At 44.7% G+C, this 27,408-nt stretch overlaps 1 protein-coding gene across 1 annotated transcript in view; it reads left to right on the forward strand.

The window, feature by feature from the left end:
- FANCM (FA complementation group M) overlaps positions 1–27,408 on the forward strand; it is a 111,465-nt gene that overhangs the window by 30,198 nt on the left and 53,859 nt on the right. The window contains exons 5-9 of the mRNA XM_060261362.1: positions 8,514–8,645; positions 17,617–17,749; positions 21,057–21,176; positions 22,567–22,665; positions 26,470–26,654. Of these exons, the coding sequence (XP_060117345.1) occupies positions 8,514–8,645; positions 17,617–17,749; positions 21,057–21,176; positions 22,567–22,665; positions 26,470–26,654 (669 nt within the window). The remainder of the gene's footprint in view (positions 1–8,513; positions 8,646–17,616; positions 17,750–21,056; positions 21,177–22,566; positions 22,666–26,469; positions 26,655–27,408) is intronic.

The raw sequence follows: 27,408 nt of genomic DNA on the forward strand, positions 1-27,408 counted from the left end.
GGGGGTTGGACTAGATGACCCTGGAGGTCTCTTCCAACTCTAGGATTCTGTGATTCTATGACTGTTAGAGCGGTTCCTCAGTGGAACAGGCTTCCTCGGGAGGTGGTGGGCTCTCCTTCCTTGCAGGTTTTAAACAGAGGCTAGATGGCCATCTGACAGCAATGAAGATCCTGTGAATTTAGGGGGAGGTGTTTGTGAGTTTCCTGCATTGTGCAGGGGGTTGGACTAGATGACCCTGGAGGTCCCTTCCAACTCTAGGATTCTGTGATTCTATGACTGTTAGAGCGGTTCCTCAGTGGAACAGGCTTCCTCAGGAGGTGGTGGGCTCTCCTTCCTTGCAGGTTTTTCAACAGAGGCTAGATGGCCATCTGACAGCAATGAGGATCCTGTGAATTTAGGGGGAGTTGTTTGTGAGTATCCTGCATTGTGCAGGGGGTTGGACTAGATTACTCTGGAGGTCCCTTCCAACTCTAGGATTCTATGACTGTTAGAGCAATTCCTCAGTGGAACAGGCTTCTTTAGGAGGTCGTGGGCTCTCCTTCCTTGGAGGTTTTTAAACAGAGGCTGGCTGGCCATCTGACAGCAATGAAGATCCTGTGAATTTAGGGGGAGGTGTTTGTGAGTTTCCTGCATTGTGCAGGGGGTTGGACTAGATGACCCTGGAGGTCCCTTCCAACTCTATGATTCTATGATTCTTTGGGAGGTGGTGGGCTCTCCTTCCTTGGAGGTTTTTAAACAGAGGCTAGATGGCCCTCTGACAGCAATGCGGATCCTGTGAATTTAGGGGGAGGTGTTTGTGAGTTTCCCGCATTGTGCAGAGGGTTGGACTAGAAGACCCTGGAGGTCCCTTCCAACTCTAGGATTCTTCGGGAGGTGGTGGGCTCTCTTCCCTTGGAGGTTTTTAAACAGGCTAGATGGCCATCTGACAGCAATGCGGATCCTGTGAATTTAGGTGTTTTTGAGTTTCCTGCATTGTGCAGTGGGTTGGACTAGATGACCCTAGAGGTCCCTTCCAACTCTTCTATGATTCTATGACGGTAACCCCAGCAAGGACCTTTCAAGGCCAGCGAGAGCTCCCGTTGCCTTTCTCCTCAGAGACTCCCATCCAGGGCCCCAGTCTCATTAGCTTCTGAGAGCTATAGAAAACCCGCTACACATGCCATGTTGTTCTGTTGGCATTTTGTGTGGTCGTATGGCTTGTGTGATGGGTGGGCTGTAGAAACCAGGCATTTATTTCCTTCTCCGAAGGTTGAAGCCTAAACTTTCTGGCCTATATATATTTAGCTTGAAGCTGGTGCCGTAACAATATTTTAAAAATACATCTGTAATGGCTTAAAGGCCCCAACATTTCAATGAAAGATTGTTTTATATATTTTTTGTCTTTAGAAAATAAGCAAGGGACTTCCAGAGAAGGGTAAAGAAAGTTAGAATGTTGTTTCTAAGTAGGTTATGTTTGTTGAACTTAATAGTTTTAGTATTAAGTGCCAGGCAACGAGATGTTCCCGTCTGCCTTAATAATCCTTCTTGGTTTTGTTTTGAAGCAGATGATGAGAGCAGGTGGTGTCACAAGCAAGGTGTATTCTGACCGTGCAGTTATCTAACTTTTGAAAACTAGGTCACGAGACAGAACAAGAGAAAATGAGAAAAACTGAGACCTACCTTTCACATTAGGAGCAGTCTCTCTCCTTAAAAAAAAAAAAAAAGCCCATAGAATTTGTGACCGCATGAACATTCTTATTTAAATACTTTGGCCACCCAATGAGAAGGGAGCACTCACTGGAGAAGACCCTGATATTGGGAAAGACAGAAGGCAGAAGAAGAAGGGGAGGGCAGAAGAGGAGATGGCTGGACAGCGTTACTGATGTAACAAACATGAATTTGAGCAGACTTCGGAGGATGGTGGAAGACAGGAGGGCCTGGCGTGACTTGGTCCAGGGGGTTTTCAAGGCAAGACACATTCAGACATGGTTTGCCATTTTCTGCCTCTATATAGTGACTTTGTATAGTCCCTTGGACTGCAAGAAGAACAAATCAGTCAGTCCTAAGGGAAATCAACCCAGACTGTTCCCTGGAAGGTCAGATGCTGAAGCTGAATCTCAAATCCTTTTGCCACCAAATGAGAAGGGAGCACTCCCTGGAGAAGATTCTTGATAGTCCTTTGGACTGCAAGAAGATCCAATCAGTCAGTCCTCAGGGAAATCTGTTCCCTGGAAGGTCAGATGCTGAAGCTGAAGCTCAAATACTTTGGCCACCCAATGAGAAGGGAGCACTCCCTGGAGAAGACCCTGATGCTGGGAAAGACGGAAGGCAAAAGAAGAAGGGGACGGCAAAAGAGGAGATGGCTGGACAGTGTTACTGATGTAACAAACACGAATTTGAGCAGACTTTGGAGGATGCTGGAAGACAGGAGGGCCTGGCTTGACTTGGTCCTTGGGGTCGCAAAGAGTCGGACTTGACTGTGCGACTGGACAACAACAAAAATTGATTACCTTACAATGAATTAACATGTTTTGATTTTAACTCCGTGACCTGGATAACCCAGGCTAACTTGATCTTGGGAACTAAACAGGGTTGACCCTGGTCAGTGTTTGGCTACACAGAGGCAGGCAATGGTAAAACCACTTTTAAATATCTCTTGCCTTGAAAAAAACTAGATGTCTGCTGTTCTTGGAGCAAGAGGCCACCCAAGGGATCTGGGAAAGTTTTATCTCGAGGTGATCTTTATCCAAGAGAGGGTCAAGATCAACCCTTCCACATCTGGGGAACATTAGAACGAGATCCATTGTGGTGTAGCAGTTAAGAGGCTAGGATCTGGGAGACCCAGGTTCGAATCCGTGCTCGTTCCATGGAAACTTGCTTGGTGACCTTGGGCCAGTGCATTTCTCTCAGCCTAGCCTACCTCACAGGGTTGCAGTGAAGATAAATAGAGGAGACGAGAATGGCGTAAGCCATTTTGGGCTCCCCACTGTGAATGAATTAATAAATATTTATTTCACATTTTATTTTCGCATTTATATCCCGCCCTCCCCGCCGAGGCAGGCTCATAAATGCTTGCTCCCGTATTCCTCTGACTCCTTTAATGAGCAGCAGCTGCTAGATATGCAGTTTCTCGCTTGTTTGTATAGCTTTGCTTTATCAAGTATCTGTCTTATCGCCTTTTCTCATATGCTGGGAATGCCTTTGTGCCCCATGATTCCTTGGTAGCCATTTTAAAATATTAATTGGTTGGCCTTCCTGAAAGGGTCTCACCGGTGGAGGTGGAAGTGGGATAAATCTATTTTACACACGTGTACAGCACAACCTCTGATGACACCAAGTTTGCGAGGGAAAAAGGAAAACTGACTGGCCTGTAGTTACCCGGATCTCCTCTGGAACCCTTTTTAAAGATGGGGGTGACATTTGCTACCTTCCAGTCCTCAGGAACGGAGGCAGATTTCAATGAAAGATTACATATTTTTGCCAGAAGTTCCACAAGTTCAACTTTGAGTTCTTTCAGAACTCTCGGATGTATGCCATCCGGACCTGGTGACTTATTAGTTTTTAATTCGTCTATCAGTTGTAGGACCTCCTCTCTTGTCACCTCAATCTGACTCAGGTCTTTCAACACCCCTTCCAATATAAGTGGTTCTAGAGCAGGCAAACACTTCTCATCTTCCACATTGAAGATGGAGGCTGTGACGGAACCGGCCCGATTCTGCCTTCAGACCCGGTCCCGTCAGCTCCCTATTGAGTCGCCAACTCCTGGAGGGAGCTATTTCTCCTCCTGCCCCTTGGGCTCGCTGCCACCACCTGCTCAGTCTAGGGGTTCAGATTGAGAGGAACAGGACTCCCAATCCCCCTCTCCAGCTATGAGGCCAGGCCTCAAGGTCCTCTGCCACCCTGTACTTGGGTTTCACAGAGACCTCAGCACTTCTTTGGGGCACCCCTGGAGGATTGGCACCTTATCCAACTGCATGCCTTCCCCCATCCCCGGGGCCCCCTTTATAAAGCAGCGTGGTCTAAAGCGGTTTGGGGATCTATGTGGTACAGAGATTGACTGCCAGCATTCAAAACAGAAAAAAATATTCATTTACAAGAGAAAAAGAAAGGGAAAGAAAAACAAAACAAAAACAGTTGCCTATAAAAAGTTAGCACAGCACAGCACCCGCACAGCAAACAGCATGATAAAGGAAAGGTGTTATAAACGCATCCTACTGTCCCTGGTCTAAACTTGCCCCACCTTGGGGATGACTTACTTGGTCTGACTGCCTGGGGGCCTCACAGGCAGGAGCCCCCATGCCCACCACATGCTCCCTCGAGCGCCAGTTGCAAACTGCCTTCTCTTCCTGCTAACTCCAATCCCAAGAACAAAAGAACTTCCTGCCTCTCTAGGAGGCTTTCCCCCTAGCGTTGTTGGTTTGGCTCTGGAAGGGAGGGGGGGTTTGGAGGGAGGCTAGGCCAAAGCCTGCTTAGGAGTTTCATGTTTTCCCTCCCAATGAAGCACCAACATTGACTAAAATGGCGTTTCTCCACAGAGGCAAAAAAGGCATTCAGCTTCTCAGCCATTTCCCTATCCTCCTTCAGTAATCCTTTGCCCCCCTTGGTCATCCAAGGGCCCCACTGCCTCCCCTGGCTGGTTTCCTGCTTCTAATATATTTGAGGAAATTTTTATTATTGGTGTTTATGTTTTTTGCAATATGCTCCTCATAGTCGCTTTTTGCCTGCCTGATCACAGTCTTGCATTTGATTTGGCACAGCCTGTGTTCCCTTTTACTAATCTCACTTGGACTGGTTTTCCACCGCTTAAAGGAGTCCTTCTTACCTTTTACAGCTTCCATTACTTTGTTTGTGAACCATGCAGGCCTTCTCTTATACCTGTTTGTGCCTTTCCTAACTTGTGGTATATATTTTATCTGAGCTTCTAGGATTGTAGTTTTAAATAGCCTCCAAGCTTCCCCAAGGGTTTTGACTGTATTTACCTTTCCTTTCAGTTTCCTCTTCACATGCCTCCTCATCTCAGAGAATTTACGCCTTTTAAAGTTAAATGTGGTTGTGCTGGTCTTTTGGGGCAACTCTCTGTTTATACAAATGGTGAAATCAATAGCGTTATGGTCACTGCTCCCAAGCGGGGCGATCACTTTTACATCTCTCACCAAGTCTTGGGCATTATCAAAGATTTCAGGTTTTCACGGCAGGTAACATCATTAGGGTTTGTAGAGTATTTCGGGATCAAGTGCCGTGTTCTACTGGAGAAAGTTTTCCTTCCAGACGTTTCGTTCTCAGCTGCGGAGAACATCCTCAGTGGTGTTGCAGCCGGAGCAGGCGTTCAGACCTTCTTGGCTGCTGTGCATTGAGTGGGGCCAGGGCATTACTTAGGACCAAATCCAGGATCGCCCCACCCCTGGTAGGTTCAGAGACCATCTGCTCCATAGCACAGTCATCGAGAGCATCTAGAAACTCAGTCTTTTTCTCTCGACCAGAACACATATTGACCCAATCAATCTGTGGGTAGTTAAAATCACCTATTACGACACAGTTTTTACGTCTAGCCACCATCTTTAAGCCTTCCATCATATTATAGTCATCCTCTATCTTTTAATTTGGTGGGCGATAACAAATTCCCATAGTTAATTGCCTTTTGGGCCCTCTATTTCAACCCAAAGCATTTCTAGAAGGGAGTCTAATTCTCTGACCTCAGCCTTACTGGACCGTATGCCCTCTCTGACATACAGAGCCACCCCACCTCCAACCCCTCCCTCCCTATCCTTCCGGTATAACTTATATCCAGGAATCACCGTGTCCCACTGATTCTCCTCATTCCACCAAGTTTTTGAAATTCCCACAATGTCTCTGTTTTCTCCCAACACTAAACATTCCAACTCACCAATTTTACTTTGAAGACTTCTAGCATTTGTGTACAAACATCTATACTTTCCCAAGCAAGCTAGGCCCGCCCCCTTCCTCCTGCCGCCTCGAGACTCTGGCAGGCAGTCCATTCTGTTTGTCACCATCTCAGTGGACAACTCTGATCCATTACCCGGTAGAAAAGTAACAGCTAACCCTTCATCTCTTTGAGATGAGTCCTCCTGAACCAGAGACATTTCATCTCCTGTCGGCTTTCCCCAAGATTTAGTTTAAAAACTGCTCTGCCACCTTTTTGATTTTAAGCGCCAGCAGCCTGGTTCCATCCGGGGGCAAGTGGAGACCGTCTGTTTTGTACAGCTCCCGCTTGTTCCAGAAAGCATCCCAGTGCCTAACAAAGTTAAACCCTTCCTCCTTACACCATCGTCTCATCCACACATTGAGACTTCTAATTTGTGCCTGTCTCTCCTGCCCTGCACGTGGAACAGGTAGCACTTCCGAGAAGGCTACCTTGGAGGTCCTGGCCTTAAGTCTCCCGCCTAGCAGCCTAAATTTCTCCTCCAGGACCTCACGACTGCATTTCCCCACATCGTTGGTGCCAACATGCACCACGACCACAGGCTCCTCCCCAGCACTGTCTATCAGCCTATCTACTACACGCGTAATGTCCGCTACCTTCGCACCAGGCAGGCAAGTCACCATACGGTCAGTACGCGGTTTCGCCACCAAGCTGTCTACTTGCCTAAGGATCAAATCACCAACTACCAAAAAACCCCCTCTCCCCCTGCCCAGGGATGGTTCCTTGGCGCGAAAGGATACCCGCTCACCAACCGAAGAAGAGGTCCCTTCTGAGGGCGCATTCCCCTTATCCTCAGCACGGTGCCCTGTTCCCTCTCGACCCTCACACTCTCTGGAAGCAACGGGACTGCTACGTTCAGAGCGGGGCTCATCTAATATGCCCCCGAGAGTCTTCCCCAAGTGCCTAACTGTCCGTCTTTGCTTCTCCAGGGAAGTCACCTCGGCCTCAAGGGTACGAACTCGTTCTCTGAGGACCAGTAGCTCCTTGCATCGAGCACACACCCAAGACTTCTGTCCTGTGGGCAGATAGTCATACATGTGACACTCAATGCAAAACACTGGAAAGCCCCCACCACCCTGCTGGCATTCTACCTTCATGATAGCTTTTTAAAAATATGCAGTCTATTTTTAAACCCTGTTTATGTGGCTCCCCGCCTGGAGAATCTACTTATCTTATTGGGAACACACGGAATCTGGGTTCCTGGTCCTTACACAGCCCCCAGGCTAAGAGCCTTTTAACTTGCGCCTCTGGCAAGGCACAGCTTAATAATGCAAAAAGGGTGGGGAACACAGCCACTCTAATCAATTAGCAGCAATCACCTTCAATCACCTTCACCTTCAGCCCTTCACACGAACTCAGAAGTATTCAGCAACTTCCCAAGTTGCCAAGCCACAACCTTCACCCTTGTAGCACTCTCTGCTCAGTTTCCAAAAGGCACAAGCATCCCCTCACAAAAAATACTTCCTGTGTATTTGGGGTATCTGTATAAATTATTTGGACACTTTATTCTATTATTGTTGATTCATTTTGTGCATGCACAGTGGTTTTGCTTTGCTCTACGGTTTTGGAAAGCAGGAGCTGTCTGCTTTGAAATCAGTTGAATGATACTGGTTTTGACACCATTTCTTCTTCTTCCTCCTCCTGCTCCTCCTCCATTTAGCATTTGCTTCATCATTACCCAGCCTTTTCCCCTCCTGGGGGCCCCAGGTGCCTGGCATCAATCACCCCTCCTCAGTTTTGCTGTCACAACAGCCCTGTGAAGTCCAAGAGTGTGTGTCTGGCCCACGCTTCAGCGACAGAGTTGGGATTCGAACTGGGGCCTCTCAGCTTCTAATCTAGTCCAGCCATTCATCAGGAGAGTTGTCTCTCAGTTAAGCAGCCGCGTAGCCTTGTCTCTTCCCCTATGCTTCAGATTCCTCCACAGATGTGTAGCGAGGCTCCCTGTAGAAAGAACCCGTCTTCCTCAACTGGCTTGCAAAGTCTGAGGCAGCCACGTGCTGTCTAGTTTTTCCCTCCTGCTCCTCCTCAGCAGGTGAATATGTTAAAACCATCCCCTTTACCCCTTACGCATGCACATGGATGCAAAAGTCTGTACATCGGGTGATGCGTCTTGCTTCAGTGGAAAGCCCACTGAATGGGGACAGAAAGTCTTCCATGTTCTGTAGTGCCTGATGTGTCGTTGCTGATAGGTAAAGGTTTAACGGAGGTAATCATCGGACTCCTTGTCTGATGTAGTGGTGAAGTGTGCGGACTCTTATCTGGGAGAACCAGGTTTGATTCCCCACTCCTCCACTTGCAGCCGCTGGAATGGCCTTGGGTCAGCCAACCAGGTTTGACTCCTCACTCCTCCACTTGCAGCTGCTGGAATGGCCTTGGGTCAGCCATAGCTCTCGTGGGAGTTGTCCTTGAAAGGACAGTGGGGCTGAGAGAGCTTCTGTGAGAGCTCTCTCAGCCCCACCCACCATACAGAGTGTTTGTTGTGGGGGAGGAAGGTAAAGGTGATTGTAAGGCACTTTGAGATTAAGAGTGGAGGGCGGGATATAAATCCAATATCATCATCATCATGTTCTACTTTATTTTATTTTGTGTACAGGTCCTGGAAGCTTTTGCTGGCCGACTGATTCGGTTCCGGGTTTTGTCCCAACGAGATATTTCTGCTCTCACGAAGTATCAGATAATTCTAGCAAGAGATCAGTTCAGGAAAAATCCTGCATCCCACTTCACGGTAAATATTGCTCAGCAGCCTAATCTTACTATGGACATTTCTCTCCTGTCCCCCCCCCCCCACACACACACACTTAATCAGTAGTATTTAACCATTTAGATGGTGGTGTTTGGTGTTGAGAATTACTTCTAGGATTGTCTGAGCACCCCAGTCCTACAAAGTACATCTTTGTCATTGGTTGATGTGGGGAAATGGATTGCACTTGGCTTGATGATTTTGGAAGGGTGTCGATGGAGAGGGGAAGGAAAGGAGGAGGAGGAGGAGGAGGAGAAGAAGAATTGCAGATTTATACCCCGCCCTTCTCTCTGAATCAGAAACTCAGAGCAGTTCACAATCTCCTTTATCTCCCTTCCCCACAACAGACACCCTGTGAGGTGGGTGGGGCTGAGAGAGCTCTCACAGAAGCTGCCCTTTCAAGGACAACTCTTGCAAGAGCTATGGCTGACCCAAGACCATTCCAGCACCTGCAAGTGGAAGAGTGGGGAATCAAAACCCAGTTCTTCCAGATAAGAGTCTGTGCGCTTAACTACTACACCAAACTGGCTCTCAGGAGACAGACACCCTGTAAGGTGGGTGGGGCTGAGAGAGCTCTGACAGAAGCTGCCCTTTCAAGGACAACTCTGCAAGAGCTATGGCTGACCCAAGGCCATTCCAGCAGGTGCAAGTGGAGGAGTGGGGAATCAAACCCGGTTCTCCCAGAGAAGAGTCCTCGCACTTCACCACAACACCACACTGGCCCTGGAGGATTTCCCACTTCCCAGTTCTGCCCCTCTGCCAGCCCGTGGCATGCCACAAAGTCCTGCATGGTTTTGTGGGCTGCTGCAATTGCAGGTTTATCTCTGAAGCCAGACTGTTCTGAGAAGGGTGGGGCTTGGTTTTCAGAAATGCCTCCATGAGCCACGTTTGGAAAGGAAAAGCATTTAAGCCTTATGAAAGCTTGGTGGGGGGGGGGGGGGTGGAAGAGGCCCCTGAGCCACTGCCCTTATGGCGACCCCGTAGGGCTTTCAGGACAAGAAACTTTCAGAGCTGATTGGCAATCCCCGGTGTCAAGTGCTGCACAAACCCCATCAATGACAACCTCCATGATGAATCATATAAGGTTTATTCAATTAATGAAGGTGTTCCAGTGCCAAGACAGAGTCCCTCAGGCTCAGACAGGCAATTATACCTTAAGGTCAAGACCATTACAGATGTGAAACAAAGAGCGCCTTTTTTTCTCTAACAGTGAAGCATTCCCTATCCCCCCCTTGTAATAATTTCCAGCTAAAGCAAGTTACTTCAAAAGTGAAAGTCTCTGAGCTGTGGTTTGCCTTCAATGCCTAGGCATAACGATACCTCAGGGTGGGAAAAGGTTACTTGTGCAGTTTTTACAGACGAAACAAAGTTGATCAGCCAGCAAGCAAATGTAGCAACATAGCATTGAGGTTACAGGTTTTATTGTTGTTCAGTCACACAGTCAAGTCTGACTCTTTGCAACCCCATGGACCAAGTCATGCCAGGCCCTCCTGTCTTCCACCATCCTCCGAAGTCTGCTCAAATTTGCACAGTAACGCTGTCCAGCCATCTCCTCTTTTGCCGTCCCCTTCTTCTTTTGCCTTCTGTCTTTACCAGCATCATGGTCTTCTCCAGGGAGTTCTCCCTTTTCATTGGGTGGCCAAAGTACTTGAGCTTCAGCTTCAGCATCTGATGTTCCAGGGAACAGTCAGGGTTGATTTTCCTTAAGACTGACTGATTTGATCTCCTTGCAGTCCAAGGGACTATACAAAGTCACTTTACAGAGGTAGAAAATGGCAAACCATGTCTGAATGTCTCTTGCCTTGAAAACCCCATGGACCAAGTCACGCCAGGCCCTCCTGTCTTCCACCATCCTCTGAAGTTTGCTCAAATTCCTGTTTGTTATATCGTTAACACTGTCCAGCCATCTCCTCTTTTGCCGTCCCCTTCTTCTTTTGCCTTCTGTCTTTCCCAGCATCAGGGTCTTCTCCAGGGAGTGCTCCCTTCTCATTGGGTGGCCAAAGAAGTGGAGCTTTAGCTTCAGCATCTGACCTTCCAGTGACCAGTCTGAGTTGATTTCCCTTAGGACTGACTGGTTGGATCTTCTTGCAGTCCAAGGGACTCTCAAGAGTCTTCTCCAGTGAGTGCTCCCTTCTCATTTGGTGGCCAAAGGATTTGAGCTTCAGCATCTGACCTTCCAGGGAACAGTCTGGGCTGATTTCCCTTAGGACTGACTGATTGGATCTTCTTGCAGTCCAAGAGACTCTCAAGAGTATTTTCCAGTGAGTGCTCCCTTTTCATTGGGTGGCCAAAGTATTGGAGCTTCAGCTTCAGCATCTGACCTTCCAGGGAACAGTCTGGGCTGATTTCCCTTAGGACTCACTGACTGGATCTTCTTGCAGTCCAAGGGACTCTCAAGAGTCTTCTCCAGTGAGTGCTCCCTTCTCATTGGATGGCCAAAGTCTTTGAGCTTCATCTTCAGCATCTGACCTTCCAGGGAACAGTCTGGGTTAATTTCCCTTAGGACTGACTGATTGGATCTTCTTGCAGTCCAAGAGACTCTCAAGAGTATTCTCCAGTGAGTCCGGGGAGGAAAATGGCGAGCTGAGTTGTCTCTCGTAACGGGAGCAAGCTGAAGGTCTTGTTCGGGGTAGTGGAGGGCAAACCAAAGCCCACTGCCTACCTTTCTCAGTGAGAGAAAGGTCCAAGACTTGCACTAAAAACTTTAGAAGAGATTTACCTTGGCTGAAAAGGAGCTTTGGAGAAGGGTCCTTTGAGGCTTTGAGGAGTCTCAGAAGTTTGCAAAATTATCGTCTGCAAGATCTCTCAGAGCCATCGATTTGGCATAAGCTCGTCACGATCCTAACCTTCTGGGACATTTTTAAACAACTAAAGTCTTGGAAGACCAGTGGAACTTGGATAAACAGAGGAAAAAAGGTACAGAAACTCTTCTTTCACTCCGGAGCTATTTACAGACTAAAGAGACGTTTTAAAGGTGGAAATAAGGGGAAAATATAAAACTTGCAAGTAGAAGAAGGGAAGGGTGAAGTTTGGACTATTTTGACATAAAAGACAGTGTTAAAAACTGCTAAAAATTGAAGAGAAATCATTGTTGTGTCTACTTACGATTTGTGGAATGTAAACAACCATACTGCGCAGGAATATACTGGAACAGTCCTCTAACTCTACTGAGCAAGACAGGAAGTGCGTCAAGCAATCTATAAGGTTGAAGGTGACAGAGACAGGAAGCAGTAAAGAAAAAAGCCTACTCTACATCATAGAGAAACATCGGCAGCCATTGCTGGGAGGTCCAATTTAAAACATCGTTTTAAAAAGATTTGGGACTTTAAAAAGTGACAGAAACGACAGGGAAAAGGGTAAGAAGATAAGAACTATTGACTACATTATTGGTGGGCTCCTGGGGTGATTTTAAAAGGGGAAAAAAATCTTTAAAAGGAGAAAAAATCACGGCCGCCATTTTGGATTTTTTAAAGACTTTTTTGTTAAATATCTTTGCTTTGGGGGCTCAGAAACCAGCGAAATTGGGCTTGCTGGAAAGGGCAAGCCCTGCTCTATTGAACCTGACTGTCAGATTTTAAATTGGTGAGGTCAAAAATTTCGTCATTTTTTTAAAGGGGAAAAATTCTTCAAAAATTTATATCTGGGCCTGGGAAGCTCAGAAGAAAACAGAACAAAGTTTAATTGAGAGAGAAAATTTAGACCTTCTGAACTTGGTAGTCAAACTTGCAAATTGTGCGACGGAAATTTTTGGTATTTTAATTGCATCCCCCTTGCTCTTTGCTTAAATGTCAGAGCCCAGGCAGCCCCGAACAAGAGCCCTTTCATTAGAAAAAATGCAAGACCAAATGGAGGCTATGGAAGCCAGGATTATGAAAGGAGTTAAGAAGATGATGGAAGAGTTGAAGGAAGAACTTACTACAGTGATTAAAAAAGAAGTGGATGACCTCAAAAACCAAATTGGGAAAATAGACAAGAAAGTACAGGAGGTGGAGGAGAAAGTTAAAACACATGATACCACCTTGCTGAAAGTACAAGAAAAAGTGACGATTCACGACTGCAAATTAATGGAAAACCAGCTACGTTTGAGAGGAGTACCTGAGGAAGAGAATGATGATTTGAAAGGATATATAACAAACATAATCGCAGAATTCTTAGAAGAAGACCCTGATAAGACTAAAAGCATGTATGATCACATGTATAGAGTCAACTCGTTATATGCCAAAAAAAATAACTTACCAAGAGATGTGGTTGTAAGATTCATGACAAAGGAAATGGTGGGAAGGATTATGAAGAGAAACTTTGAACAATCATTGATAGTAAGAGGTAGCAGAGTGAGAATTATGAAGGAGCTACCGAAAGAAGTGATAAATGACAGGAGAACATATAAAAAGTTGACAGAAAAATTGAAAGACAATGGCACAAGGTATAGATGGATAATCCCCGAGGGTGTGAGCTTTGAACTTCAGGGGAAGAGAGTCACGATCACAAATGCCCGAGAACTGAGGAGATTTTTTGAAGAAAATAAAGAATTTGCACCATGATGGATTACAAACTATTGTCTTGGAATGTTAATGGACTAAATTCACCACAAAAAAGAAGGGCAACTTTTCATTGGATTAAAAAGCAAAATTGTAATATAATTTGTTTGCAAGAAGTCCACATTAAACAAAAGGATTATAAATTTTTATGGAACAAACAATTGGGAAGGGAATTTTTTTCGTTAGCTGACCAGAAAAAAAGGGGAGTAGTTTTTTATATTAAACAAGACCTGGAGCCAAAATTGGTATTTAAAGATAAGGATGGAAGATTTGTAGCAGTGGAAATAACATCAAATGGGAAAAAAACGCTGTTATTGGGACTATATGCACCTAATGGTGCAAAAGATGTTTTTTTTAAAGACATTACACAACAACTAGATGAGTTGACCTACGATCAAATACTCTTAATGGGAGATTTTAATGGAACAGTTGAGAACTCATTGGATAGATCCGGAGGGAAAAAAAATAGTGGAAAAGAAGGAAAATTGCCAAAGTCTTTTTTTGAATTAGTAAAACAGGAAAATTTGGAGGACATATGGAGAAAGTTTAACCCTGAAGTGCGGGACTATACTTTTTTTTCTGCAAGACATAAGACATTTTCTAGAATTGACATGCTATGGGGAACCAGAGATTTAGGCCTCATAACAAGAAAGATAGAGATTTTGCCTAAAATTGGCACTGACCATAACCCAATAATGTGGATTACAAAACTGTCCAAAAGATTGAGAAGATGGAGATTGAATGAAGACTTGCTACAGAACAAAGAAACAGTGACTTTCCTAGGAAAAGAAACTAAAGAATTTTTCCAAGTGAATGATAAAGAAGATATCGATTTTCAGACGGTCTGGGATGCTTATAAAGCAGTAATGAGAGGGTTGCTGATTACTTTGAACAATAAAGATAAAAGGGAAAAAGAAAAACAACTACTGGATATTCAAAATGAAATAAAGAAAAAAGAAAGAGAGCTGAGGAAAAGACCAGGGAAAAAGAAAATTCTAAGGGAAATTTCAATATTGCAAACTCAACTAAGACATTTATTAAACAAAGAAGTAGAATGGAATTTGAAAAGGCTCCAGCAAAAATCGTTTGAAGGAGCAAATAAGACGGGGAAATACTTGGCGTGGCAGCTGAAAAAAAAGAGGGAAAATAAAATAATTAATAGAATTGTGATAGATGAAAGAGACGTAGTTACTCAAGAGGGAATAAAAAGAGAATTTTTTAAGTATTATGCCAAGCTGTTTAAAGGTGCTGAAGTAAAGAGAAAAAAGATAGATGAATATCTACAGAAAATAAAAATTGAGCCATTAACTGAGAATATGAGAAAAATTTTGAATGACCCAATTGAAAAAATAGAAATTGAGGCAGCAATCAACCTGATGAAAAATGATAAAGCTCCCGGGCCAGACGGTTATACAGCCAAGTATTTTAAAATGTTTAAAGATGAATTAATACCAAAATTACAGAAGCTGATGAATGCAATAAGAGTCAAAGGGAAGGTACCAAATACATGGAAAGAAGCTGTTATTTCTTTGATACCTAAAGAAGAAAGAGATGTTACAAATGTGAAAAATTACAGACCAATTTCACTTTTGAACAATGATTATAAAATATTTACAAGAATTCTGGCAGAACGTCTTAAGCAATATTTGATAAATTTTATAAAAGAGGACCAAGCCGGTTTTCTTCCCAAAAGACAAATAAGAGACAATATTAGAACTGTTGTAAATATTGTAGAATATTATGAAAGACATCCAGAAAAGGAAGTAGCGCTATTCTTTGCGGATGCAGAAAAAGCATTTGACAATTTAAATTGGGACTTTATGTTTGCAGTGATGGAAAAAATGGAGCTTGGAGAAAGTTTTATAAGAATGATAAAGGCAATATATTCTGAACAAAGTGCAAGGCTGTGCATCAACGCAGATCTTACAGATGAAATGAAAATTAGTAAAGGTACCAGACAAGGCTGCCCGCTTTCGCCATTGCTGTTTATAATGACTCTTGAAATTTTACTAATACAGATTCAAGAAGAAAAAGATTTAGAAGGACTACAAATAAAAGGATTTACCTATAAATACAGAGCATTTGCAGATGATATAATGTTTATAAATGAAGATCCTTTACAAGTTACACCTTTGTTGTTAATGAGAATACAAGAGTTTGGGGAGTTGGCGGGACTTTATATAAACAAAGAAAAATCAAAAATCTTATGTAAGAATATGCAGAAAAATAGACAACAAGAACTACAAAGACTAACGGGTTGTGAAGTTACCTCTAAGGTAAAATACCTAGGGGTAGAGATAACAATGAAAAATATTGATTTCTTTAAGAACAATTATGAAAAGCTATGGCGTAAAATAGAAGAAGATATGCTAAAGTGGAACAAGCTCAATTTGTCACTGTTGGGTAGAATAGCTGCAGTAAAAATGAATATTTTACCAAGGATTATGTATCTGTTTCAAACCATCCCCATTGTGAAAGATGCTAAGCAATTTGATAAATGGCGAAGAAAAATTTCGGAATTCGTGTGGGCCGGGAGGAAACCTAGAATTAAAATGAAAGTCCTGATAGATGCGAAAGAGAGAGGTGGATTCCAATTACCAGATTTGAAACTGTATCATGAAGCAATTTGTTTAGTATGGTTAAAAGAATGGATAACGTTATTAAATAAAAAACTTCTAATGTTAGAAGGCCATGGAAAAAAATTCGGCTGGCATGCATATTTGTACTATGGAAAAAAGAAGATGGACGGTCTTTTCTCTCACCATTATATAAGGAGTAGCTTATTAAATGTGTGGATAAAGTACAAGAAATATGGTGATGAGAGGAGACCTTTATGGATAGTGCCGGCTGAAGTGATAAAGTTAACGGCCAAAACAGTCAAGGAAAAACAACTATCATACAACCAGTTACTAAAAATACAAAGCGGGAAAATAGAATTGAAAACTGCAGAAGAACTAAACTATAAATATGATTGGTTTCAAATGCAACAAATAAAAAGTTTGATGGAGAATGATATCAAAGCTGAAGGAATAAGGAAAGAACAAACAGAAATGGAAAGAGTTCTGCTTGGAGATAATGAGAAATTAATTTCAAAAGTGTACAAATTACTTTTACAATGGGCTACAGAAGATGAAGTAGTGAAATCTCAAATGATAAAATGGGCAATTAATGTAAATAAAGAAATAAAGATGGAATCTTGGGAATATCTGTGGAAAAATTCCATGAAACTCGCAACATGTCATAGTATTAAAGAGAACTGTTTTAAGATGATGTATAGATGGTATATGACTCCAAAAAAATTAGCAAAGATGAACAATAAGATGCCAGATAGGTGCTGGAAATGTAAAAAGCATGAAGGTTCTTTCTACCATATGTGGTGGACTTGTGAAAGAGCTAAAATGTTTTGGCAAATGATTCAACAAGAGATATCTAAGATCCTGGGATATGAATTCAATAAAGAGGCAGAGATTTTTCTGCTGGGATTACAAATGGAAAAATTTCCAAAAGAAGATAGAACATTAATATGGTACTTGCTCTCAGCTGCTAGGACATTGTATGCGCAGTTGTGGAAGCAAGAAAAAATACCAGAAAAATGGGACTGGATTATGAAAGTTATGTCATGGAGTGAAATGGACAAATTAACAAGAAAATTAAGAGACTGTGATTTAGAACTTTTTAACCAAGAGTGGAAGAAATTCAGAAGATATGTAGAGAAAGAGTGGAAAATAAAAGGACATTGGACAATTTTTGAGGATTAAGATTTTTAAGATAACAATATAACTCTTGAAGGGGGTTCTTCTTCCCTATGTTTCTTTTTTGTTTCGTTTTTTTTCTTGATAGTTAAGGGTACCTTTAATATCTGTTTTTTTAAAGAAAATAACACTGGCGGGGGTCAAGTAATTGGGGGAGGGGTGGGAGAAAGTAAGATGTGGGGTAGAATGATGGTCTTTTTCTTAATATATATTAAGCTTTTTATAAGTTGTAGTTATAGTTCTACTACCATATGTTACTAATAAAATTGTTTATTCATAAGAAAAAAAAAAAAAAAGAGTATTCTCCAGTGAGTGCTCCCTTCTCATTGGGTGGCCAAAGGATCTGAGCTTCAGCTTCAGCATCTGACCTTCCACTGAACAGTCTGGGTTGATTTCCCTTAGGACTGACTGATCAGATCTTCTTGCAGTCCAAGGGACTCTCTAGAGTCTTCTCCAGCACCGAGTCTGGACCAAAATGGAAGTCTTCATCCTTGACAACCTGCCTCTGCGTGGCTAACCTGGGCTTCATTGGTGGTCTCCCATCCAAGCATTAACCGGGGTTGGCCTTTCTTAGCGTCCAAGGTCTGACAAAACCAGGCTAGCCTGGGCTGTGCAGTTCCTCGGGGTGTGTCTAAAACTTGTCTGCTTGGATGTGTTGTCTGCCAGGGGCCGCAGCAAGGGATCATCGAAGGAGATTTCGCTCTTTGTATCAGCCTGTGTCATGGCTACGAGCTGCTGCTGCAGATGGGGATGCGATCATTGCATATCTTCTTATCTGGAATTGTGGACGGATCAAAAGGTAAGTGTTCCCTTTGTGAGCAAACCTCCTTTTGGCCTCCCTAAAACAGCTGCTGCCGGGTAGAGATTTACCCAACTATTGGATATAACGCTTCTCCGCAGAAAGCTTGAAACCAGCCTGAACACTTGCGTTTAGACAAGCACCTGTTTAATCTTTGAAAAGCATAGGGTGATATGAGAAAAAAAGAGGTCATGGCTCATCTTCCACTATGGCCAGTTTGGTCTAGAAGTCAAGTGCATGGACTCTTTTATCTGGGAGAACCAGGTTTGATTCCTCACTCCTCCTGATGTGACCTTGGGTCAGACACAAGTTCTCAGGGCTGCTCTGCTCAACAGCAGTTTCTGTCGGAGCTCTCTCAACCCCACCTACCTCACATGGTGTCTGTTGTGGGGAGGGGGAGGGAAAGGAGATTTGTATGCCACTCTGAGACTCCTTTGGCTAGTGAAAGGTGAGGTATAAATCCAATCTTTTCCTCCTACTACTACTCCTTTCCTTTTTCTTTTTTTTCCTCCTACACATTTTTCCTTTTTTCCCCTTTGTCATTCTTTTTTCCCTTTTTTCCTCTTTCTACTCCTTTTCCCCCTTTTTTCTTTCTTCTTTTTTCCCCTTTTTCCTCCTCCCACTCCTTTCCCCCCCTTTTTTCTTCCTTCTACTCCTTTTTCCCCTTTTTTCCCTTTTTCTTTCCTCTTTTTCCCTTTTTTCCTCCTTCTACTCCTTTTCCTCTTTTTTTTCTTTTTCCCCTTTTTTCCTCCTTGTACTTTTTTCCTTTTCCCCCCTTTTTCTTTTTTCTTTTCCTTTTTTTCCTCCTTCTACTCCTTTTCCCCTTTATTTTCCTTTTTCTTTCTTCTTTCTTCCCTTTCCCCCCCTTTTCTTTCTTCTTCTAATTTAACATCTTAGCTAACCAAAGGCATTTGCTCATTCCAAAATCTCAATTCCAGGGCATTTGAGGGAGCTTTTCTTTGGCATTCTAAAACTTCAGTGACAACTAATAGAGGTAGAACAAAGTTGGAGTCCAATAGGAGAACTGGGTTTGATTCCCCACTCCTCCACTTGCAGCTGCTGGAATGGCCTTGGGTCAGCCAGAGCTCTCTTATCTGGGAGAACCGGGTTTGATTCCCCACTCCTCCACTTGCAGCTGCTGGAATGGCCTTGGGTCAGCCAGAGCTCTCTTTTCTGGGAGAACCGGGTTTGATTCCCCACTCCTCCACTTACATCTGCTGTAATGGCCTTGGGTCAGCCATAGCTTTCGTAGGAGTTGTCCTTGAAAGGGCAGCTGCTGTAAGAGCTCTCTTAGCCCCACCTATCTCACAGGTTGTCTCTTGTGGGGGAAGGAGATATAGGAGATTGTAAGCCGCTCTTAGTCTCTGATTCAGAGAGAAGGGTGGAGTATAAATCTGCAGTCGTCTTGTGGGGGGAGAAGATATAGAAGACTGTGAGCTGCTCTGAGTCTCTGATTCAGAGAGAAGGGCGGGGTATAAATCTGCAGTCTTCTTGTGGGGGGAGAAGATATATGAGATTGTAAACTGATTCAGAGAGAAGGGCGAGGTGTAAATCTGCAGTCTTCTTCTTGGTATGATTCAGCAGAATTCTTATGTACTTAACTGAAAATATAAGTATTAACATGGCACACTGAGCAGGGGAAAAATTACATAGTGAAATGAGCCTTACAGTATCCTTATATATAATGCAGTCCGGTTTAGGAAACAAAAGGCAATATTGTTAGAAGGAAAGAATGTCAGATTCGGAATGAGAATAATCATTATCAAACGGAGAGCTTTTTAAAAAAGAGAGAACCCAATTCATCAGTATTGTGTGAATTCTAAGTTAAAAAGTGTAGCTACTGGAAGCCAGCACGTGTCTGGAAGACCAGTGTCTAGTGTTCAAGACCTTTGCCTCCGCTGGGGGGGTGGGGTGGGACTGGGTGTAATCTAGGGCAGGACCTCTGGGTAGGTTAATAGTGGTCTTTTAGGCAGGCAAAAGCAAACAAACAAAAAGTTACAGCTTTCCTGAAAAGGAGGAAATGTTGCCTGCTCGTTTTGTATACAAACTGGAAGGAAAACCAAATCCATAAGAACATAAGAACATAAGAGAAGCCATGTTGGATCAGGCCAACGGCCCATCAAGTCCAACACTCTGTGTCACACAGTGGCAAAACATTTTATATACACACATACACTGTGGCTAATAGCCACTGATGGACCTGTGCTCCATATTTTTATCTAAACCCTTCTTGAAGGTGGCTATACTTGTGGCCGCCACCACCTCCTGTGGCAGTGAATTCCATGTTGCTGTTAATTGTTGAAAACTGGACCACAGAGTATCCTGGCCAGGCTTTCTTTGCCTAAATAAATCTATTTGAGAGAGTGATAACTCTGGCATCTTGAAGGCACGAGGGGAAAGAGCCCAGGTGAAGTTGAGACAAGTAGTGGCAGAAGGGCCATCACCTATAGAGGGGCACCGAGGAGGAAGGAATCATGGCTGGGCGGGCGCAGGATTGCCAGCTCTGGGCTAGAGATTCTTAGAGAGTTTTGGGGTGGGGCTTAGAAGGGGAGGTTCTGAGGAGGGGAGTGGCCTCCGTAAAGTCTGATGCTGCCCTCCAAAGCACTCAGTTTCTCCAGGGAAACCAATCTCAGTCGGCTGGAGATCAGTGGCAGCTCCTGGAGTTCTCAGGTCCCACCTGGAGGCTGGCAACCCTAGGTGAGCGGGATGGGTGCCACGGGAGTCCTGTGGGAAAGCGAGCTCATTTTAGCTGGACTTTAGATGGCCTGCATCTGCTGATCACAGAGTGGCTTCTTGTGGTTCCCGTCAACATCTGACAAAGACAAGCTTTGACCCAGAGAGAACTCCAGTTTTCTGGGTTACACCTCTGAGGATGCCAGTCACAGTTGCTGGTGAAACGTCAGGTCTCACAATGCCAAGACCACGGCCACACAGCCTGGAAAACCTGCAACAGGGAGGGACGGTGGCTCAGTGGTAGAGCATCTGCTTGGGAAGCAGAAGGTCCCAGGATCAATCCAGGCAAATAGGTGTGAAAAACCTCAGCCTGAGACCCTGGAGAGCCACTGCCAGTCTGAGAAGACAATACTGACTTTGATGGACCAAAGGTCTGATTCAGTATAAGGCAGCTTCATATGTTCATATGTTCAACAACCAAAATACAAGCTTGTACAGACATGTGTGTATTCTCAAATAGCGCCAAAACTGTGAAATAACATCACGTTACAGCTGATTGTTTGTGTCTTACTGTTGATCCTCTGGGTAATGTAGGTGTTAAGGTAGCACCGTTAAACTTGTGTCTCTCTCCAAGGTATGACTCGTGCCAGAAATGAACTTCGGCGCAACGAGGAATTCATGACATTATACAGCCAGCTGGAAAGCATGTTTGCAGAGACCTCTGAGACTTCGGCGAATGGCAATGTGAAATCAGGTTGGCATTTTTAATTTTTTGTACTCAGAGCACTGGCTCTGATGAAGGGTAGCTAGATTTGAGTTTAGTAGCGGCTTAGAAGCCAGCAAGGTTTCTGGGGTATGAACTTTCAAGAGTCAAGCTCCCGTAAGGAGCTCATCCCCTTGAAATCTCATTGGTCTGTAAGGTGCTAATGGACCTGGAATCTGGCTGTTCTACTGCAGACCAGCATGGCTCCCCTCTGAAAATGTGGGCTGGAACTGCGGACGAGTTGTCTGAGGCTCGGCCCCCTCCCCCGTGCCCCCGAGGCTGCTGGGAAGATGGCTGGGGAGCTTTTGTCTTTTAATTTAGTTTCAATTTAGTTTTAAACAAATGTACGCCTGGATGAAGCAGAAGCTGGAATTAGGACTGCCGGGAACAACATCGACAACCTCAGATATGCAGATGACACCACTCTAATGGCAGAAAGCGAGGAGGACCGAAAGAACCTCTTGTTGAGGGTGAAAGAGGAGAGCACAAAAGTAGGCTTGAAACTCAACATCAAAAAACTAAGATCATGGCATCCAGCCCCATCACACCTTGGCAGATAAAAGGGGAAGAGATGAAAGTAGTGACAGACTTCACATTTCTGGGATCCAAGATCACTGCCAATGGTGACTGGAGCCATGAAATTAAAAGATGTTTGCTGCTTGGGAGGACAGCTATGGAGAACCTGGGCAGTATAATAAAAAGTAGAGACATCACCCAGTCAAACAAAAGTCCGTATAGTCAAACTATTGTATTCCCAGTAGTAATGTATGGCTGTGAGAGTTAGACCATAAGGAAGGCTGAGCGCAGAAGAATAGATGCTTTCAAGCTGTGGTGCTGGAGAAGACTCTTGAGAGTCCCATGGACTGCAAGAAGATCCAACCAGTCAGTCCTAAGGGAAATCAACCCAGACAGTTCCCTGGAAGGTCAGATGCTGAAGCTGAAGCTCAAATCCTTTGGCCACCCAATGAGAAGGGAGCACTCCCTGGAGAAGACCCTGATGCTGGGAAAGACAGAAGGCAAAAGAAGAAGGGGAGGGCAACAGAGGAGATGGCTGGACAGCATTACTGATGTAACAAATATGAATTTGAGCAGACTTCGGAGGATGGTGGAAGACAGGAGGGCCTGGCGTGACTCGGTCCAGGGGGTCGCAAAGAGTCGGACTCGACTGTGCGACTGAACGACAACATGCCTTTATTGTTCTTTTTAATTTTTTAAAAGAAACCTCAAATACATCTATTTTATTGTTTCTGAATTCTCCTCCTGAGATGCTAAAATATTCTTGTTGCAATCCAAATGGGAAATATTTCTCGAGGTGGGTGATAAATGTAAAGATTCTTAAATCTTTGTGTTTGAAAACAAACGTGTATTTTTGGGGTTACAGGGAAGGGAAAAATGAAACCGTTCATCTACAGTCACCCAAAGTTGAAGAAATTAGAAGAGGTCGTCGTGGAACACTTCAGATCCCGGAAGGAGCACGGAGGTGGGTCACAGAGGGAAGTAAAATGATTTGTTTCGTTTCATTGATTTGATTTCCATCCTGCCCTCCCCGCCGAAGCAGGCTCAGGGCGGCTCACAACAGAATAGAATAACAATAAAAACAGTTAGATTAAACATTAAAATAAACAATTTAGAACAGTTAAGCGATCTGGTGCTAATTCCGTATGATTTAGGATGGCATTCATAGAATCATAGAGTTGGAAGGGACCTCCAGGGTCATCTAGTCCAACCCCCTGCAGAATGCAGGAAACTCACAAATACCTCCCCCAAATTCACAGGATCTTCATTGCTGTCAGAGGGCCATCTAGCCTCTGTTTAAAAACCTCCAAGGAAGGAGAGCCCACCACCTCCTGAAGAATCATAGAATCCTAGAGCTGGAAGGGACCTCCAGGGTCATCTAATCCAACCCCCTGCACAATGCAGGAAACTCACAAATACCTCCCCCAAATTCACAGGATCTTCATTGCTGTCAGATGGCCATCTAGCTCTGTTTAAAAATCTCTAAGGAAGGAGAGCCCACCGCCTCCCAAGGAGGAAGCCTGTTCCACTAAAAGCTAACTGAAATAATATCGTCCTGCAAGCCTTGTGGAACTGGGCAAGGCCCCGCAAGGCTCTGACCTCTTCAGGGAGCTGGTTCCACCAGTGGGGGGCAGCAATGGAGAAAGTTATTTCTTTAGTTTTTTTCGGCCAGGGAAAGTGTATGCGCAATACATAGCCTCTCCTTTCCCAGTGTAGTGAATGCCGCGTGGTCACTGTCCGGCTATGCCTGGCAGATGGTCACTGCAATGGCCTCTCCTGCATTACTGCATCCGTGGCAACACCTTCCCGCTGGTCCCCCCCGTTTCTCACAGAGTTTGCCACATCATGGTGCGACCGAATGTCCGGCGGTATAACCGGATGGGCAGGCTGGGCTCACCAACCTCGCCAGCCAAGAGAAGGAAAACTCTAACATCAAACCCGGGCAGATAGAGCTCATTAATGTAACACCTACCACCTGGAGGACTCGCTGCCAGCGTCCCGGCTTACTGGGCCATGGCAGATGACCCCAAGGTGAAAGGGTGGAGCCAGTACCACGCACACTGTGCTTCACCTAAAAATTCCTCTGCGCAGGCCTGAAGGGCATAGCCATGTTTTCGGCCTTACCTCCCTCGGCCCAGGGATCTTGGTCTGGGAATGTTAATCTGTAGTGTTTTGCATTCTCGAACTCGCGTGGCGAGGGGGATTTTTTGAGCCCTACAATCTTCTTCCTAGCAATTCCTGCTCCTGATGTATGTAACGTAATCTGCGGTCCATTCTGACTTTTCATAGTTTGCTATTTAGATTCCCTTCTGAATTGAATTGAAAACAAATCAGCCAGTATCATAATGCCCCTGTATAAATCGATGGTGCGGTCTCATTTGGAATACTGTGTGCAATTCTGGCCACCGCACCTCAAAAAGGATATTATAGCATTGGAAAAAGTCCAGAAAAGGGCAACTATAATGATTCAAGGTGTGGAACACTTCCCCTATGAAGAAAGGTTAAAACGCTTGGGGCTCTTTAGCTTGGAGAAACGTCGACTGCGGGGTGACATGATAGAGGTTTACAAGATAATGCATGGGATGGAGAAAGTAGAGAAAGAAGTCCTTTTCTCCCTTTCTCACAATACAAGAACTCATGGGCATTCAATGAAATTGCTGAGCAGTCAGGTTGAAACAGATAAAAGGAAGTCCTTCTTCACCCAAAGGGCGATTAACATGTGGAATTCACTGCCACAGGAGGTGGTGGCGGCTACAAGCATAGGCAGCTTCAAGACGGGATTGGATAAAAATATGGAGCAGAGGTCCATTGGTGGCTATTAGCCACAGTGTGTGTGTGTGTGTGTGTATATATATGTTTGTGTGTGTATGTGTATGTATGTATATATGTGTGTGTGTGTATGTATGTATGTATATGTGTGTGTGTATATATATATATGTGTGTGTATATACACACACACACACATATATTGGCCACTGTGTGACACAGAGTGTTGGACTGGATGGGCCATTGGCCTGATCCAACAGGGCTTCTCTTCTGTTCTTATGTGACACGGAGTGTTGGACTAGAGGGGCCACTGGCCTGATCCAACATGGCTTCTCTTAAGTTCTTATGTGACACAGTGTTGGACTGGATGGGCCACTGGCCTGATCCAACAGGGCTTCTCTTATGTTCTTATGTGACACAGAGTGTTGGACTGGATGGGCCATTGGCCTGATCCAACATGGCTTCTCTTATGTTCTTATGTTCTCGCCTGCTTCATTGGAGACTTAGGGTATTTTTACATTCAGTTTGATCCAGAGTTTTAGAGTCTTCAGATCTCCTGCCACTGTTCTGCTTTAATTATTTTCCTTTTACATTGAAGCGTTTCAATTGGGGGGGGGGGGGGGTCTCTGATCAGAGGGCAGCCGGAATACCAGCGCTTAGCTGAATGTATACGATTGCTTGGAAATCGTGTCAACACTGCAAAAACAATACAAACTTAAATCACTAGATGAGGCAAGCAATGATATGTAAACATTTCAAGTGCTGTCAGTTCTCATGCAAATTAGCGCACCTTGCAGTGGCTTTTGGAGGAGTCTTTTAAAACGCATGAAAACGTCTACAATGCAAGTTTGAAACGCCTGTAGAGAAAAGACCAGATCAGAACTAGTGTGGAGAAAAACGTTGCAGCAGCAGCTCCAAAACTCATCTCACCAAAACAAATGTAGATGCTTTGGGCAGCAACAATGCAAAACAGTTGTGAGAACGTTAGGTAATGCAAAAGGTGAGTTCCCAATGTGGAGAGTAAAAACACCCTTACACTTGGCTTGGATCTGTAGCTCAGAGATAGTGCTCTCCCCCCTGCCCCTTTTTTTTTTTTTTTTGCCTGAAAAGGTCCCCAGTTCAATCTTGGCGTCTCCGGTTAAAAGGATCAGGTAACAGGTGATATGAACAACTCCAGTCTGAGAACCTGGAGAGCCACTGGCAGACTGAGTAGACAAGATTGACTTTGGGAAACCCACGGTCTGCTGCTTTCTAAGGCACTTTAATGTGCTCCAAGTTTCTCCCGTTTTAAAAATCCCTTCATTTTTGGCAGGATTTCCGTTTATCGTAAAAGAAGTCTCCTCTCTCTGCAGAGCTGATTTTACCAGTCTGTCGATTAACGAATTCTGCCTCTTTTGCTTTCAGAGATAAGTTGTGAAAAGTCATCTCTTTGAAACATTTAATTTTTTTTATGCCTGTCAATCCAACAGGGTCCCCAAGATGGCAGAACAATAAACCAGACTTAAAATTTCACACACACGCACACAGCGGCATCGTTAGCCCATTTGACACCCAGGACAATTAATTTTTTAGCACCCCCTCCTCTATTCTGGGTGACTGGCCTTGAGGAGACCTGCCGGCTCCACCTGATTCCGATAGGATGGGGACCAACAGGGGTGGAATTCCGGCAGGAGCTCCTTTGCATATTAGGCCACACACCCACTGATGTAGCCAATCCTCCAAGAGCTTACAAGGCTCTCTTTTGTAAGCTCTTGGAGGATTGGCTACATCAGGAGGTGTGGCCTCATATTCAAAGGAGCTCCTGCTAGAATTCCACCCTTAGCTACCACAGGAATCAGGCTAGTCTTTGTGGCGCTGCAAGACTCCTGGTTATTTGGGAACTCTAGCCCAGAAAAAGAAGAAAGAATGTTTGTTTGTTTAAAAAACTGTTAGTCGTTCGGGTGGCACAAACCTAAATCTCTGTCTTCGGATGGTTTCCTTGATTCCCCCCTCTCTTAAATAGACCAGAAGCCCGTGGACAGCAGGCCTGGCAATACCCGAGTCATGATCTTCTCCTCTTTCCGAGACAGCGTGCACGAGATCGCGGAGATGCTGAGCAGACACCACCCCATCGTGAGGGTGATGGCTTTTGTGGGGCATTCCACAGGGAAGAGCGCCAAAGGCTTCACGCAGAAGGAGCAGTTGGAGGTAACGAGGGACGACGACTGGCCAGAGAACCTGGCGGGCAAAGAAGAAAAAGATATTGGATTTATATCCCGCCCTCCACTCTGAAGAGTCTCAGAGCGCTCACAATCTCCTTTCCCTTCCTCCCCCACAACAGACACCCTGTGAGGTAGATGAAGATATTGGATTTATATCCCGCCCTCCACTCCCAAGAGTCTCAGAGCAGTTCACAATCTCCTTTACCTTCCTCCCCCACAACAGACACCCTGAGAGGTAGATGAAGATATTGGATTTATATCCCACTCTCCACTCCGAAGAGTCTTAGAGCGGCTCACAATCTCCTTTCTCTTCCCACCCCACAACAGACACCCTGTGAGGTAGATGAAGATATTGGATTTATATCCCGCCCTCCACTCCCAAGAGTCTCAGAGCAGTTCACAATCTCCTTTCCCTTCCTCCCCCACAACAGACACCCTGTGAGGTAGATGAAGATATTGGATTTATATCCTGCCCTCCACTCCGAAGAGTCCCAGAGCGGCTCACAATCTCCTTTCCCTTCCTCCCCCACAACAAAAACCGTATGAGGCGGGTGGGGCTGAGAGGGCTCTCACAGCAGCTGCCCTTTCAAGGACAGAGTCTCAGAACGGCTCACAATCTCCTTTCCCTTCCTCCCCCAAAACAAACACCCTGTGAGGTGGGTGCGGCTGAGAGGGCTGCTCTGAGGCTCTGTCCTTGAAAGGGCAGCTGCTGTAAGAGCTCTCTCAGCCCCACTCACCTC

This window comes from Heteronotia binoei, chromosome 21 (assembly GCF_032191835.1).
Source record: "Heteronotia binoei isolate CCM8104 ecotype False Entrance Well chromosome 21, APGP_CSIRO_Hbin_v1, whole genome shotgun sequence".
Classification (NCBI taxonomy): Eukaryota; Metazoa; Chordata; class Lepidosauria; order Squamata; family Gekkonidae; genus Heteronotia; species Heteronotia binoei.